A 14,972-nucleotide genomic window follows, 5' to 3' on the forward strand; every position below is an offset into this window, starting at 1 on the left:
GCACCTCTTCTACTGACAAGCCAGAATCTGGAATCAGAGAAAAGTATCACTACCACATGAGCCAGTATTGTTATCCCTGGCAGCATCCAGCAATGTTCAACAAAGATCAGTGGAGCAACATTGAGGAGCAGTCATGTCAGACCTAATATCTAGTGCCCTCGGGTTCTTGAGAAGTTGAGAAAGTGTCTTTCATTTATATCCTTGTTGAATCCAGTTAATGTTGGATGACATAATCAAGCTTTTTCTTTGCTGGTGGCATTACCCTGGAAGTTTCAGTTATTTCACAGCTCACAATATGTGGAAATCTGGCTTTGGTGGAGAACAGGAACCACAAGAGGTACTAGGTACCAATCTCATAAACTGGGTTTTATTGAAGTTATTTGTATGTCATCTCAATTTAGATTTCTAATGAGCAAACTTTATACTTGTAATTTTTTCCCTTTTTTTTAAAAAAGGATATTTTGCTGAACAAGAATTGCAAAATACCAAAAGATCCTAAAAGCATTGCCCAAACAAATTAAGATGAGTGTAGACATCCATTAAATTCAGCCTTATTTTTCAACCCAAATAACATGTTGGTCTCTGGAACTACAACTAAAATATTCAAATTTTCATCCTACAAAACTAAAAATCTAAGCCCCATGTAATTTATACTATAGTGGATGAGATAAAGCAATCATATTCAATCAAGAATTTGCTATTAAGACTAACATTATTATAGAATACTGGCTGCTTATTGTCAGTTAGACAATTTCCAGGCCTTGGGAGATCTGGCTCAGTTTTGAGATCAAATTAGTGAGGAAGAATGATCTTTTTTTTTTCCTTAAGTCCACCATACTCCTTGAGCCAAAAATACTGATAAAAATAATCAGGCCCTTTTTCTTGCCTACTTTTACCAAATGAGTTGCTCCATTAGAGAACAGAAATAAGGAAAAATCCTTTTCACACCTGCATTTTTTCTATTTGTAAGACTTTACGTTCAGGGTCATATTTATTTGTTGTCTTTTACAAAGAATATATCTTTGCTCTCCAATGATTAGTGAGACAGTGATTACTCGATAGATTGTGGTACATGTAGTAAATTAACTGTTTGGGGTAGAAGGAATTCTAGGTAATTTAATATCATAGTTAATTGAGAGTTAGCATTTAGTTCATCCATAGACTATCAGTTTTTAAACCATTACAATGCAGTAACCAAATCAACCAATATTTACTAAGTACCTACTATAAGCCACATACTGTGCTAAATTCTGGTGATCCAATCAATAAAAAGAAAAAGAGTCCTTGCCCTCAAGGAGCTTACAATGGAATGTGGAAAGACACAACACATACACACATACACACACACACACAAAACAGGAGGCAAGAACAAAGGTCCTGTGGAAAGGGGAAAAGAGAGAGCCTGACCAGACCTGGGAGCATCTTGTTCTTTGGAGTTGAAACCAGGCAAAACAGCAGACGCATAGTGGAGTGGGTAGAAAAATCCAATTTCTGTCCTCTATAAAGGAAGGCATTGGGAGGAGTTTGATGCTCTGTCCTCTTGCCCTTCAATCAGAGGTGAAAGGAGGCTGAGCGAAGTGGTGGCAGTCAAAGCTTGAATTAGCCCCAGGTGAAGAGATTAGACTTTTATGAACTTAACCTGAAAGGGGTATCTTGTGATGAGCTTAACCTGAGAGGGGCATTCTGTTTCCTGGAGCTGTTGTTGTTGTTATCTTTTAATGCCTCAACTTCACCACTATAAACATAATTACAATTTTTTCATAATCCTCAGAATAGGGAGTATTTGTGATTTCCAGGAAGTTGCTTCATTTCAACATTGTAATCATCATCATTTACCATCACAGCTTATGTATAAGGGATAGCAATAGGACTGAGCCTATGGTTTCATTGCATAAGAAATTCCCAAACGAAGAAATTCTTTATCCTTGCAGTTCTTCAAATCTTGCCATCTCAGAGACTCGCCTAACTATTAATTAAGTTTCCTGGGATCAACTGCTAGTCTGTATGTTTCAGAGGCTGCTTTTGAACTCAGGTCTTCCTGACTCCAAACCCATCTCTCAATCTACTCTGTCATTCTGATAGTGAGCAAGAATATAAGTAGTTGTTGATTGAGTGACTGTTTGATGATTGGAGAACCTGGGAATGAAGGTAAGCTCAGTTCTGAGGATGAGTTTCTGAAAGCTCATAAGAAATTTCACTAGAATGGGTTAGTGAAGGGAGTTTGAAAAATAGAGAGATAGAGGCAAAATTGAAGTGACTCAGTGCATGATGGATTATATGCAAGAACCTAGAGAGCAATCCTAGTCTTCTATTAGTGAATATTAGCCTAGTTTGGTATTTACTAAAACTGTATCCAACCTTTTAGGTTCAAAGTAATTATACACAAGACAAGCATTTACATGTTAGAATACCTCTTACATGATGTCTTAATGGAGTATATCTGTGAAAAGGGAGAGGAATATTCTAAACAGGTCCAAATCACATTCTAGAGAAAGATCAATATAAAGGTATCCTAGCAAAGGGACCTTTTATGCTTTTAGGCAGATACAACAAAAACTTGCTCATTTTGCTTATTACATTTGACTTTGATTCTGAATGAAGTGATTCAGAATGATTGTCACCCATATATGTGCATTTCCTTGTCTACACAATTCTGAAAAGGAAACATGGTCCTTTCAGATCATACTGATGACCCATATAGCCCAATCTCTCTACTCTTTAGCATAGGGAAATAACCAATCTTTCACAAAGTTGGCATGTTTTCTTTTCCTGAACATAACCACTGTACAGCTTACCTATATAACCCTATCATGGTGCCTAAATATAGTCAATGCCAACATCTGGGTTATTGATCTAGATTATGTTTAAATAAGTCTTGGCAAAGGAGAACAGACAAGGAAGAATCACAGACTAAATTAGAAGAAGTCATGAATTGCCATTTAGTAAAATAAAAAATAAATGTAGCTGCCATCCTTCAGATGGAGAGGGAGTGGTGTTTTTGTTTAAAGGGTTTCTGATTATATGATGAAAAAACAACCACTCATTTCTTATAGGAAAAAGATTTCAATTGGGTGAGAAGTCAGACTAGGCCATTTCTAACTTCAGAAGATTATGGCTTTTAAATTGGTAGGTGCTCTAGATATCTATGGAGCTAAGTGGCACAGTGGATATGGCATCAGACCTGGAGTCACAAAGAACTGAATTCACAACCACTCTCAGACACTCACTAGCTTGTTTGTGACTCTGGGCAAGTCACTTTTAACTGTTTGCCTCATTTTCCTCATCTGTAAAATAAGATGAAGAAGGAAATGGCAAGCCACTCCAAAATCTTTGCCAAGAAAACCCCAAATGGGTTTACAAAAAGTTAGACAGAACTGAAAATTACAGAACAAAATTAGAGATCATCTAGCCCAAACCCCTCATTTTATAGCTCAGGAAACTTAAGACCCCCAAGAGGTTCATTGATTGCCCAAGGACTTCACATAGGTAGAAATAAAGTGAGCATAATTTCCAACTTGATTAGTCCATGATTCTCTGATTAGTTATCTTAAAGTGTTCATGTCAACATCCTTTAAGAAGGTACTTGCCTAGACGGGGTCCAAGCATATCACTAAGCAGCCACTAATCTTGAGATATCTAAGAATAAATAAAGAAGGCCAACATGCAATAGTAGATATAGCACTAGTCAGTGAAGGTCCAAGTCTCCCCTTTGATACATACTGCCTTTATGACCCTGGGCAACTCACAACTTTTGAGTGCTTCCAAAGTGAGATGTGATTTATTTTTGTAGATTATGGTCAGGATTGTTTAATTGTTTAACATCTGGTTCTCTGCCTCCTATTTAACACCCCCAAAAATGTACACAAAAATCATATTTAAGTTATATTCACTTTTAAATGACCAAGGTTCTTTCTTATACATATATTTATATTCTTGTCAGCGATTGGATCTTCTCTCTCTCTCTCTCTCTCTCTCTCTCTCTCTCTCTCTCTCTCTCTCTCTTTCTCTCTCTTTCTCTCCCTCCCTCTGTTCTTTTTTCCCTCCTCTTATGTCCATACTTCCTCCCAATTCCTCTGACTTTCAGCTTTTATCACTGTTAAAAATAATGTTATGAGGGCAGCTGGGTGGCTCAGTGGATTGAGAGCCAGGCCTAGAGATGGAAGGTCCTGGGTTCAAATCTGGCCTCAGACACTTCCCAGCTGTGTGACCTTGGACAAGTCACTTGACCCCCATTGTCTACCCTTACCACTCTTCTGCCTTGGAGTCAATACTCAATGTTGACTCCAAGACAGAAGGTAAGGGGTTTTTTTTTTAAATAATAATGTTATCCCCTCATTTTTAGCTTCTACTCTCTATTAATCAACAAACATATATTATGTACAAAGTACTATGCTAAGATCAAGACAGATGTGAAACAGTTCCTCCCTTCAAGGAGCTTATGGTCTTGCAATCTTTATTCCTTTACTGCTTCTTATGGCTTATTCCAGTAAAGGGGATGAACTTCCCAGTTTGTGATCCCATTGATAATTAAAGACTTGACGGTCAAACTGCAGCAGGAAGAATTTAAGTTGGCTATTAATAAGAATTCAGTAAGCTTCCACACTTAACACAATGCCTCCTCATCAGTTGGCACTCGGGAATTATTTAAATGAATAAACAAAAGTTCAGCATGAAATGAGTTACAAATTTAAGATGTAGAATTTTTTCCTAAAGAATCATTTTTATCTTTTTATTCCAAGTGCTTTGCACATGGCAGGTGCTGAATAAATTCTAGTTGAATTGAATCTGAGTTGTTTTTTAAATGGAATAGACAGACGTCCTTTTAGGAGGTAGTTTGAGCATGATCCTGCCTACGTGTAACCGGGGGAGGGGGACAGAAGGTAAATAAAATGCTATCCTACCCTATCTAGTTTTAGATACTAAGGATCCAAGGATTTTTCTAATATGTCAATCATTTATTTGTACATTTGTTGGTACTTTATTTGCTAATATCATGACAATTTGGTGGGAAGAATCCAAACTATCCTTCTTATGGAATCATTTTCTACCTAAGGATAGTGGACATGTTCGTATATTTGAACCAAGAAAATAGTTAATATCTGTAGTATTTTTAAAATAATGTCTCATATTTCAGTATTCCTTTGGTTATTTTCTTTTCCTTTAGAAAATGAATGTATACTACAGAATGATTGCATAGTCCACCAGGAATAATAGTCTCATTTTTCCTAGTATATATTTTACACAGCAAACTGATGGACCTAGTTTATTTGTCCAGAATTCTTCCCTTTTTCCTGCTTCACTATATTGTCGAATGAGGTCAAGAGAAAAAAATCATTAATATCTGTCAACTTCCTTTATAACCTTAAGGAAAAATCTTTGTATGATATCACACAGACAGATTTTCAATTTCCTTGTGTAATAAACAGATGCTTTAGGATTTGGATGTAATTTAAAGGTTTAAAAAAAATCACATTGAGATTGATGAATAAATCAGTTGTGAAGACAAAAACATTGATGCCTGTTGAAAATACCTCTCCAGACAGGCAGGAAATGAAATTAGTTCCCCGTAAAGTGTGGAGATGAGGATCACTGCTTAGTTGTGCTGCAGGCTTTTTAGGACCTGCAATAGTGGCACAAGGAAACTGCTAGGGCTACAGAAATCTAATTAAAGAGCAAATGTCCCTTCTGACATCAAATTAATCTTTATCAAGTTCCCTATTTTTATTTCAATCTGGCACTACAAAATGAAATTTAAAATTCTAGGCATGTTGCAAAACAGTTGGTGATTTTTCTCTTGAGCACTACAATGCAAAACATTCAGCATTGTTTAATTAGACCTCTCAGCACTCATTTTTCAAAAAAAAATTTTTTTTGATTATCAGAATTTGTTACAGAATTAGATAAATAATGCCCCTCAAAAGAGCCACAAGTTTAATCCCAGCAGCTATCTCTTCATTTACAGCATCAAAAATATGTTTCATTTTGACTGAGAAATTAGAAGAATAATCATTTATCCCATGGTTCTGCTCTTCTCTCCTTGGCCTTCACTTTTAATCTCATTAGTAACCTTGTTAAATTTAGACATTACAATACCAAGATCTTAACTGTTTTCAATTTCTACAATTTCTGTTTTTAACCTTGCAAAGTAGCCACTAATTTATCTAACCTTAGAATAGATTAAATGGAAATGATATTTTCTTGATGGTCTATTTTCCAGACTGTTTTCTCTGTTATTAGAAAGGGCAGCTTTTTTTATTTAATTTTTAATGGGTTGCATGCATGTTACTAAATCTAAACCTTTAAAAAATAATATTTTAGGCTATTTTCTTATTATATAGTGTGTTTCCTTTATATAAAAGCTGTGCCTTGTACACTTTGGTCCATCATACTCCTCTTCTACCAGAGTATCAAATAGTTCTTAATAAGGATTCACACTCATGGTTCTTTAATGGGTGTTGATTAAAATACAAAATGAGGCCATTGGGCCTGTAATCTCATTTCACCTTTAAGAGCTTATTCCTGTCTATGTGTCTAGCATCACACCAGGGAGTGTGAAAGGCCATAAGAGAAGTTGTACAACAAGGCAATTGATGATTAAACAGTAAGAATAACCAATCCATCAATCAACCAGTATTTATTATGTACTTACTATGTGCCAGCCAAGACCATAATTAAATGCATGCCTGCTCTTCAAAGATGATTAAATTCTGTGCATCAAAGAATCATGTGGATGCCTAAAGAAATATTTGGATCAGAAAGGATTGGTTGGAATTCAACCCAACTCATTTTTTAAAATAACCCTTGAACACAGATTCTGTGCAAGGCACCATATTTGCTTCTGGGCGTATAAAAATACATGGCATAGACCCTGCCTACAAGGAGTTTGCAATCTTCAGGGGAAGGTAGATGACACAACACGTACAAAGATATCTTATGATAAAAGAGAGGACATAATAAGTTTGAAATACAGATCCTGGGAAAAGAACTATGAGAAATTTAAGGGAAGCAGAGGGGGGTGACAAAAGAAGTCAGGAGCTGTCAGTCACTCAAGTAAGTCCTTAAAAGAATGGAGAGACTTGAAAAGGATGAGAGGGGAAAGGAGCAAAGACCATCACAGGCATGAGGGAGGAAAAAAGCATATGAACAAAAGCATGAAAATAGGAGAGGACAGGATGAAAATGAGGTGTTTAGAGTAGTCTAATGTTGCAAGAATGTGGAGTATGTGAAAAGGAGTAGGATGAGATCAGTCTAGAAAGATAGAGAGGAGTCAGATTATTGAGAACCTTGGCTTTCAGAATGTGGAGTTAATTACTCAATAACCAATGAGGAATCAGTCAAGGTTTTTGAGTAGAGGAGTGATAAGAGGAACAATACTGGAGCACTGCATTAGGAATATTGGCCAACAGTGTAAAAGATCAATTGGAGTTACAGTCTGATGCCAATCTACCATTTTAGATTCATCTCAAATACTCAATATTATAACTAAACTGGATTCCTGTCTAGCCCTCATTTTCATCATACTTTCTCCTTGGGATGAATTGAAAAGCAAATTGCCTGGTGGTTGGAAATTCATTTTGAAAACTGTTTCCCAAAAAATTTCTCCTTTACCCATGTTGCATTCTACCTTACATTCTAGCGTACTTATTTATATTGGTGTTCAGACATTTTAGTCATGACCAATGCTTTATAACCCCATTTGAAGTTTTCCTGACAAAGATAATAGAGTGGATTGCCATTTCCTTCTCCAAAACATTTTACAGATAAGGAAATTGAGGCAACCTGAGTTAAGTGACTTGCCCAGTGTCATTCAGCTACTAAGGGTCTGAGGCCAGAATCAATTCCAGAAAGATGAATCTTCCTGACTCCAGGCCTGGCACTCTTTCCACTGTGCCACATAGCTTCCCCTCCAAAACATAGCAAATAAGTAAATAAATGGCAAATCATTTCTGAAGATCAAATGAGATAATATTTGTAAAACTCTTAGCAACGTATCTGACTCCTAGCAGGTCCCATATAAATGCTTATTCCCTTTCCCTTCCCTTCCCCTCAAGTCTCTGAATTTTTCTAGGATGAGATACGCAGGAGAGATCTATCATAGAAAAAGATAGCCATGATATATTAATTGTTTTATTTTGGCTATTTCCAACAAAGCTTGGTTGGAATATTCTTGAATTCACAAGATAAGCAGAAAATAATTCTTAGCATGATTTCTGTTTACTTGATCCATCTGCATACTTCAGAGATTTCTGGCCTTGAATTTCTAATGACTCCTAGGATTGAAAGTGAATGCTTCACCATACTAGTATATTGAAAGAATCTTCCCGAAATCTGATTATTGTGTTCTATATAGGCTTTTCAATTAAAAATATTTGCTCTGTCTTACACTTTCCTCTTTCTCTGCTTTCCAATGGAAAGTTGTTGTGAGTCCTTCTCTCTACATTAGTCCAACAACTGCTCAAAAGCTTTGGTTGGATTTTTGTTTAGTTGAGAAAGAAGTACAAATAAAAGAAGAAGCAGATGGTTTCTTTGTGATTGAATGAAGAAAAAGGGTTTTGAGAACAATGTGTGAATAGGTGTAGTCTAATAAAACACTCAGCCACCTGCTGCCTGCATCCTTCAAAAAAAGATTCTGTTGCATATTCTGGGAATTAACTACTAGAGTATCCTTAAGTTTAATGAAGGAAAAAGTAAACTCCGAGGGTTACAGAAGCGATTTCTCCCTTGTGTTTGGATTCAGTTATCATCTCACTAACATAAAATTTTCCTTAGTTTAACAACTTTGTGCTCTAGAGTGTAAGTGCATGTGAACTAACAGGCTTTCAAATCAAGGTGGCATAATGTGAGCCAAGCTCAAAGTCAAGAAGACTCATCTTCCTAAATTCAAATCTAGCTTCGGACATTCACTAGCTGTGTGACCCTAGACAAGTCACTTAGCCTTGTTTGCCTCGGTTACCTCATCTATAAAATGATCTGGAGAAGTAGATGGCAAACTACTCCAGTATCTTTGCCAAGAAAACTACAAGTGGGTTCACAAAGAGTCAGACATGACTGAAATAACTGAACATCAACAAAGAATTAGTTCTGTGGATGTGGCATTTTCTTCCTTTGTATTAAGTTGTCCATGTCCTTATTGTAATGATTGACATTTAGATAATGCTTCACTGTTTGCAAGCCACCTTATTGCATAGCTTTACCTGATCTTTTTATGGTTATACATATTTCACAGAGGAGGAAACTGAGTCTAAAAGATTAAGTGACTTCCCCAAGGCGATATAGCTAGTAGTGATTTGAGACACAATTCAAACTTTCCTGACTCTAGGTCCAACTGCAATCTGTGTGTAATAAATGTGTAGTTAATAAACAAGTCTCATTCTTAAGGCCTCGTTTCTTTTTCAGGGGTTTACTCTTCAACCTGACTATCAGACTATTATCAATCCCACATCTACAGCTGCACAGGTTGTAACCCAAGCAATGGAGTATGTGCGTTCAGGCTGCAGAAATCCTCCAGCACAGACTGTGGACTGGAATAATGACTACTGCAGTAATGGGTAAGCAGCCAGGGAATGCCAACTTATTTTAAACTACACTCGGGACATAAGTAGGCTTCCTTGTTTCATGAGAGGTGGAAGGGAGATGAAATACCATGTCTTTGTCTCTTTTTCCGATGCTTTTCAAAAAGTTCATCATGAAGAACCCTCTGCATTTTGTAAGCCAGAAAATGGTGCTCCTGGAATTATGAAGAAGGCTTCTGGCGCTTCTTGTAAGCCATGTCTTTCAGTTAGCTATCCAGTAGTGCCTTTGCTCACCTACATTGTCCATGCTAGCAGTGTGGCTATTTCCTAGAACTATAATGGAAACGTTCCATTAACAAAAACTGATTAAGTAGTTACTGTGTGCTAGGTACTGTTCAAAAGGAAAAGAAAAGAAAGGAAAAAAAAAAGAGGGATGGGATGGGGAAAGCTCTGCCTTCTATTGAGCATCCAAGGGTATGGAGCCAATGTAACCACCTCCATATGTGTCTTTGTTTTCCCCCCATGCAGGAGCATGCAGAGGGACAAAGCGCTGTACCTTACCTGAAAATCAGATCGTCTCTTCTTTCCACAAAGGAATGCAGGGAAGTCTTTTCACCATGGATTGCTTTGTGCAGCCAAGGCAGTTCTGCATTTTATTAGAAAATACAAGTTGCTAAGCACTTAGGACTATTTGAGCTTGTGGGTCACCCACCCAGGAAAAAAAATAGTCATGCTTCTTTCTTTATTGTTTCTCTCCCCATCCTGGGCACCCCCATATTACCCAAATCCTTTACGGACATTGTTTTTCTTCTTCCCTGAGGGAAACTTGGACCATTCAGATTTTATGTTGGTTTTTTGTTGTGAAGTGCTTCGCTATAGTAACTGCCTTAGCAACTGTAGACGTCTCGGATTAAAGTCCTGGATTTTCCATTGGTTTTCATAATGGGTGTTTATATGAAACTACTAAAGACTTTTTAAATGGCTTGATGTAGCAGTCATAGCAAGTTTGTAAATAGCATCTATGTTACACTCTCCTAGAGTATAAAATGTGAATGTTTTTGTAGCTAAATTGTAATTGGAAACTGGCTCATTCCAGTTTATTGATTTCACAATAGGGGTTAAATTGGCAAACATTCATATTTTTACTTCATTTTTAAAAAAAACAACTGACTAATAGTTCTATATTTTCAAAATATTTGAGAAAAAATATTCCCAAATGATTTTAATTTAAAAACCAATTGGCTTTGTCTCATTGATCAGACAAAAAGAAACGTGTTGGGGGAAGCGCAAACACATTTATTTTGTACTGCAGAAAAAAAAAATTTGCTTTTTTTGTATCACTTTTTGTGTAATGGTTAGTAAATGTCATTTAAGTCCTTTTATGTATAAAACTGCCAAATGCTTACCTGGTATTTTATTAGATGCAGAAACAGATTGGAAACAGCTAAATTATAACCTTTACATATGGCTCTGTATTATTGTTTCTTCATACTGTGTCTGTATTTAATCTTTTTTTATGGAACCTGTTGCGCCTATTTATGAAATAATAAATATAGGTGTTTGTAAGTAAATTTGTTAGCATTTTAAAGAGGTTTCTTTGATGTTTTAACTTTTGCTGGCAAAAAAAAAATATTCACACCTGGTGTGAATACTTTATTATTTAGTTTTTACAGTGACATGAATAAAGCCAAACCTGCTTTTCATTTAGCAGCAAATGAAAGTAACTAATCCTTATTTCTGCATTTCTTTGGTTGATGCAAAAGCAAAAACGATCCTATTTAAGAACTTCCCTTCTTAGTACAATGAAACAGGGAACTACCCTAAAAGACACACAAACCACAAGACTAAACAAACAGAAGGGTCCTCCATCAGAAAAAGGTTGCTTCTTGGTTCTCTGTCCAGTTTTAGTTAATAAAGAAAACTTTAAAGTAAAAGAAGAGCAAAGTAGAGAAAACCCACCTGAACTGAACAAAATGCCTCCTCCAGTTACATTTAACAGACATTCAGAAAGCTTATTACGAAGAATGAATTAGGGTTGGGATCGGGGTGGGGGTGGGGGGTAGGGTGTGGAAAGAAGGGAGTTATGGGAAACAGCCGGCTAACATGCCTCCAAAAATATATGGTGAGTGACCAAGGCATCAGGGAGAAAGAAAAGAAAACTCCGAATCAAAAGTTGATGATGAGATTCCTATTGTCCTCTGTTGCTACTACATGCCTCTTCTTGCTCCAGAAGTCTTGTGCTTGTCACAGGAAATCTGTGGGTGCAGGAGACTTGCAGAGGCACAGAGGGCCATAAGAATCTAGCTGGACATATGTACGGCTTTTAGATCAAAGAACACTAGCAAACCAGACCCTTATGGAGGATTGTATCCAGGAAGCTAGCCTAGTTGGTAATCAAGGGAATGGCTGATGTCTCTTTCATGCAGTGTGTGAAATAAACTTAGCAATTTAACTAAATACAAATATATGCATTGTGTAATCCAGTCAGAATTAAAAAGACAAAAGGTATGCTTGCTTTGGAATGATTTTAGGCATTGTACAACCTTGAATCACTTGAGCATGTAATAACTAATAAATAATGCAGATCCAATGTGATTATTAAAATGACTGTAGCTGAGAGCTCTAATTTTCCTGTCTTGAAACTGTATAAGAACTCATGTGATTGAGTTCACAGCTTATTGTTTGTCTGTTTAGCATTTTAGAAATATACCAGCACTACTAATTACCTAATGTCTTTTATTTATTATATTATGATAAAGTAAAATTTTCACTCGCATTAATTCTAAAATGAGAAGGTAATTACTAGAGTGAGAACAGCCCGATTTGACTTTGACAGGCAGTTTGTACAGAAAAGTACTATGTTGTTTACGTCCTTTTTAGAGCAGGTGTACAACCAGGGTAGGAAGAGTGTTGAAATTCAATACCAAATACAGTAAAAACATAAATGTAAATAAAAGAAAATACATCATGAATAAAAATACTTATCATGTGTGACCGAATTCTATTTGATTATCCATTGGTCTCTGAAAGAAAAACTCAGGCAGATGAAAAATTCCAAATGGATATCTTTGCAGAATGATCAGACGGAAAAAGATCATTTTTTTGATGATCCCCCTCCCAACTGGAGACGGTTCACATTAAAGTCCTGGATTTTCCATACTCAAAACACTTAGAGAAGGTGCCTTTATGAAGATGAGCCTTCAGTGAAGTAAGACATTTCCTGACGAAGAGCCTCTTATACTTAGATATAGAGCTCACCATTTTAGAACCATGTCTAGATACAGTAAAGAGCCATTGGTTCAGATAAAATGACTCAAGGCATATGGAGTGGTACCGCCAAGATATAATAACAAAACAGAGGTGAAAGTGACAGTCCCAGCTATTGTCCTAAAGAATATTTCTGGTCAATTCAGCCATAATCATGAACATGGAACTTCATCAGCACATTTGGAAAGCATACACAAAGAATATAGACCATTAAAAAGAAAGGGAAGAGTGAGTAGAAGTGGGAAATCTGAGCATGCTGATGATCTTCCAAACGTTAAGTCAGAGTCAGAGTCAATAATGGAAAGTTAGTCAAATAATGTCTTCCGAGTTAACCAAATTAGCCAACATGACTAAGGATAAAAGTTATTCTCTGGGATTGTGTTCATCTGATGCATTAAAAGTATGGACAGTAGCCTAATGAGACATGAGCAATCAGTAGGAGGCCCTTACCAAAGACAAGCTTTCTGGATGTAGATCTAAGAACTGAAGCATCAGTGGCCAGATTTCTGTTCCACTAGATCCCTTCCATTCTTGGAGATTGTTGTTGAACCCTTTGGAAGATGCTCATGGGTAGCAGAGACAATCGATTTGACTCCACCTTTAGAAGAAATTTCAAGTTAAAATTTGTGAGTGCTCTATGAAGCCTTGAAGAAATTCCCAAGGAAGCAATGAGAAACAACATATGCTAATAACTATTTTTATTTACAAAAGTGCTTACTTTAATCCAAGTCCCAGAAAGTCACATTTCATTAAATTGACTGACCATTTTTTAAATGACTCCTTTTATTTTCACTTCATGTTTTTAGGATGTCAGTTATTTTGCAGGATAAGACCAACTTCACCCTAATTAACTTGCAAGGGATTGGCCATGTTCATTTGTGGCATTAGAATTTTGGGTTGTCCAATATTAAGAGAACTAAGTAAGTCATCAACCACCCCTTGGAAATTGCTTTACAGTCATGGCCACTGTACTTGTCTTTGTCATGATGAGTTTTTGTCTCCCTTTCTTATTTCACTAAAAAAAAAAAAAAGTCTTCCCTGCTAAGCTAGTTTTCTTGTACTCCTTTTAAATATGGGGGGGAAAGTGAATCCCATCAAACTGAAGCTGTTTGTTAAGGTTTAAAAACAGACATTGACAGAGCCAGGGACAGAACTCATTTCCCACATGCCCCATTCATCATTTTCATTGAGAGATATACTATCTGTGAATGACCACCTCCAGCATTACTTGCTAAGCACAAGACCTTCCTAATGCATCATATTTTCTCCTTATATTGCTGTATGCCTAGCACAATATATACTGTGCTTAAGTAGGAGCTTAGTCCGTATCTGTTTCTGGGTAGGCTCCTATAAACATTCTATTATTCAGCATTTTTAAGTACCTATTTACAAGGCTCTGGAAGGAAACAATAACAAGTCAATTACAGAGCATACATTTACAATACCCTCAATGCTATAGATACTCTTCAAATGATGCATTTTGATTCTGTGGTGGATCCATGATTTCATTCTTGTCTTCATATTGGGAATGAGGATGGTAGACCTGGAGAAATAGCATTCCCACCATACTTTCATGTCATGTACAATCTTTATCCATACTTTCCCATAGATCCTCCATAAGAGAAACTTTTGAATATCTGGAGGCCTTCTTGTTCTATTAGTTTTGAAAAGTGCTCCCAAAAGAAGGGTTATGTACTTAGCTAGCAGATATTGTGGAATGAAGAAAAAATGAGACCATTGTGCCCTAAAGCCTTAAACTGTGGGGATCATCATAGAATGGTAGGATTTAGTGCTGGAAGGGATGTCAGAGAAAACAAGTGGTCTGATGCAGAGGAAAGGTAGTACCAAGAGAAAATTTCAAAATAATTAATGCCTCATTTCCTCAGGCTATATTATTGAACATGTCAGGAATTTTGCTAGTGTTGGCAAGAACAAATAGATTCTCTCACATTAAGGGAATAAAAGGAAGACAGAAAGGGAAAAGGTCCTAGATAAGTAAAAATGTTGGATGCTGTAGAGGAAGTTTAGGGGACAGACAAGAAAGTCCAATGGCAAGAAACAAGTCAAAGACCTTAAGTACAATTCAAACGAGACTTTATTGGTAGGCTATTATGCATGAAGCACTGTACTAGGTACCAATAGAGCCCTAGAAATTAATAAATTTATTCCTGTTGTTGGAGAATTTACAATCTA

General features: G+C 36.5%; 1 protein-coding gene across 1 annotated transcript in view; it reads left to right on the plus strand.

Moving 5' to 3' along the window:
• The window catches only part of TOX (thymocyte selection associated high mobility group box), a 365,524-nt gene extending 355,447 nt beyond the window's left edge, over positions 1 to 10,077 (plus strand). The window contains exons 8-9 of the mRNA XM_044657995.1: positions 9,397 to 9,548; positions 10,041 to 10,077. Of these exons, the coding sequence (XP_044513930.1) occupies positions 9,397 to 9,548; positions 10,041 to 10,077 (189 nt within the window). The remainder of the gene's footprint in view (positions 1 to 9,396; positions 9,549 to 10,040) is intronic.
• The last annotated feature ends 4,895 nt before the right edge of the window (positions 10,078 to 14,972 follow it).

This window comes from Gracilinanus agilis, chromosome 1, assembly GCF_016433145.1.
Source record: "Gracilinanus agilis isolate LMUSP501 chromosome 1, AgileGrace, whole genome shotgun sequence".
Classification (NCBI taxonomy): domain Eukaryota; kingdom Metazoa; phylum Chordata; class Mammalia; order Didelphimorphia; family Didelphidae; genus Gracilinanus; species Gracilinanus agilis.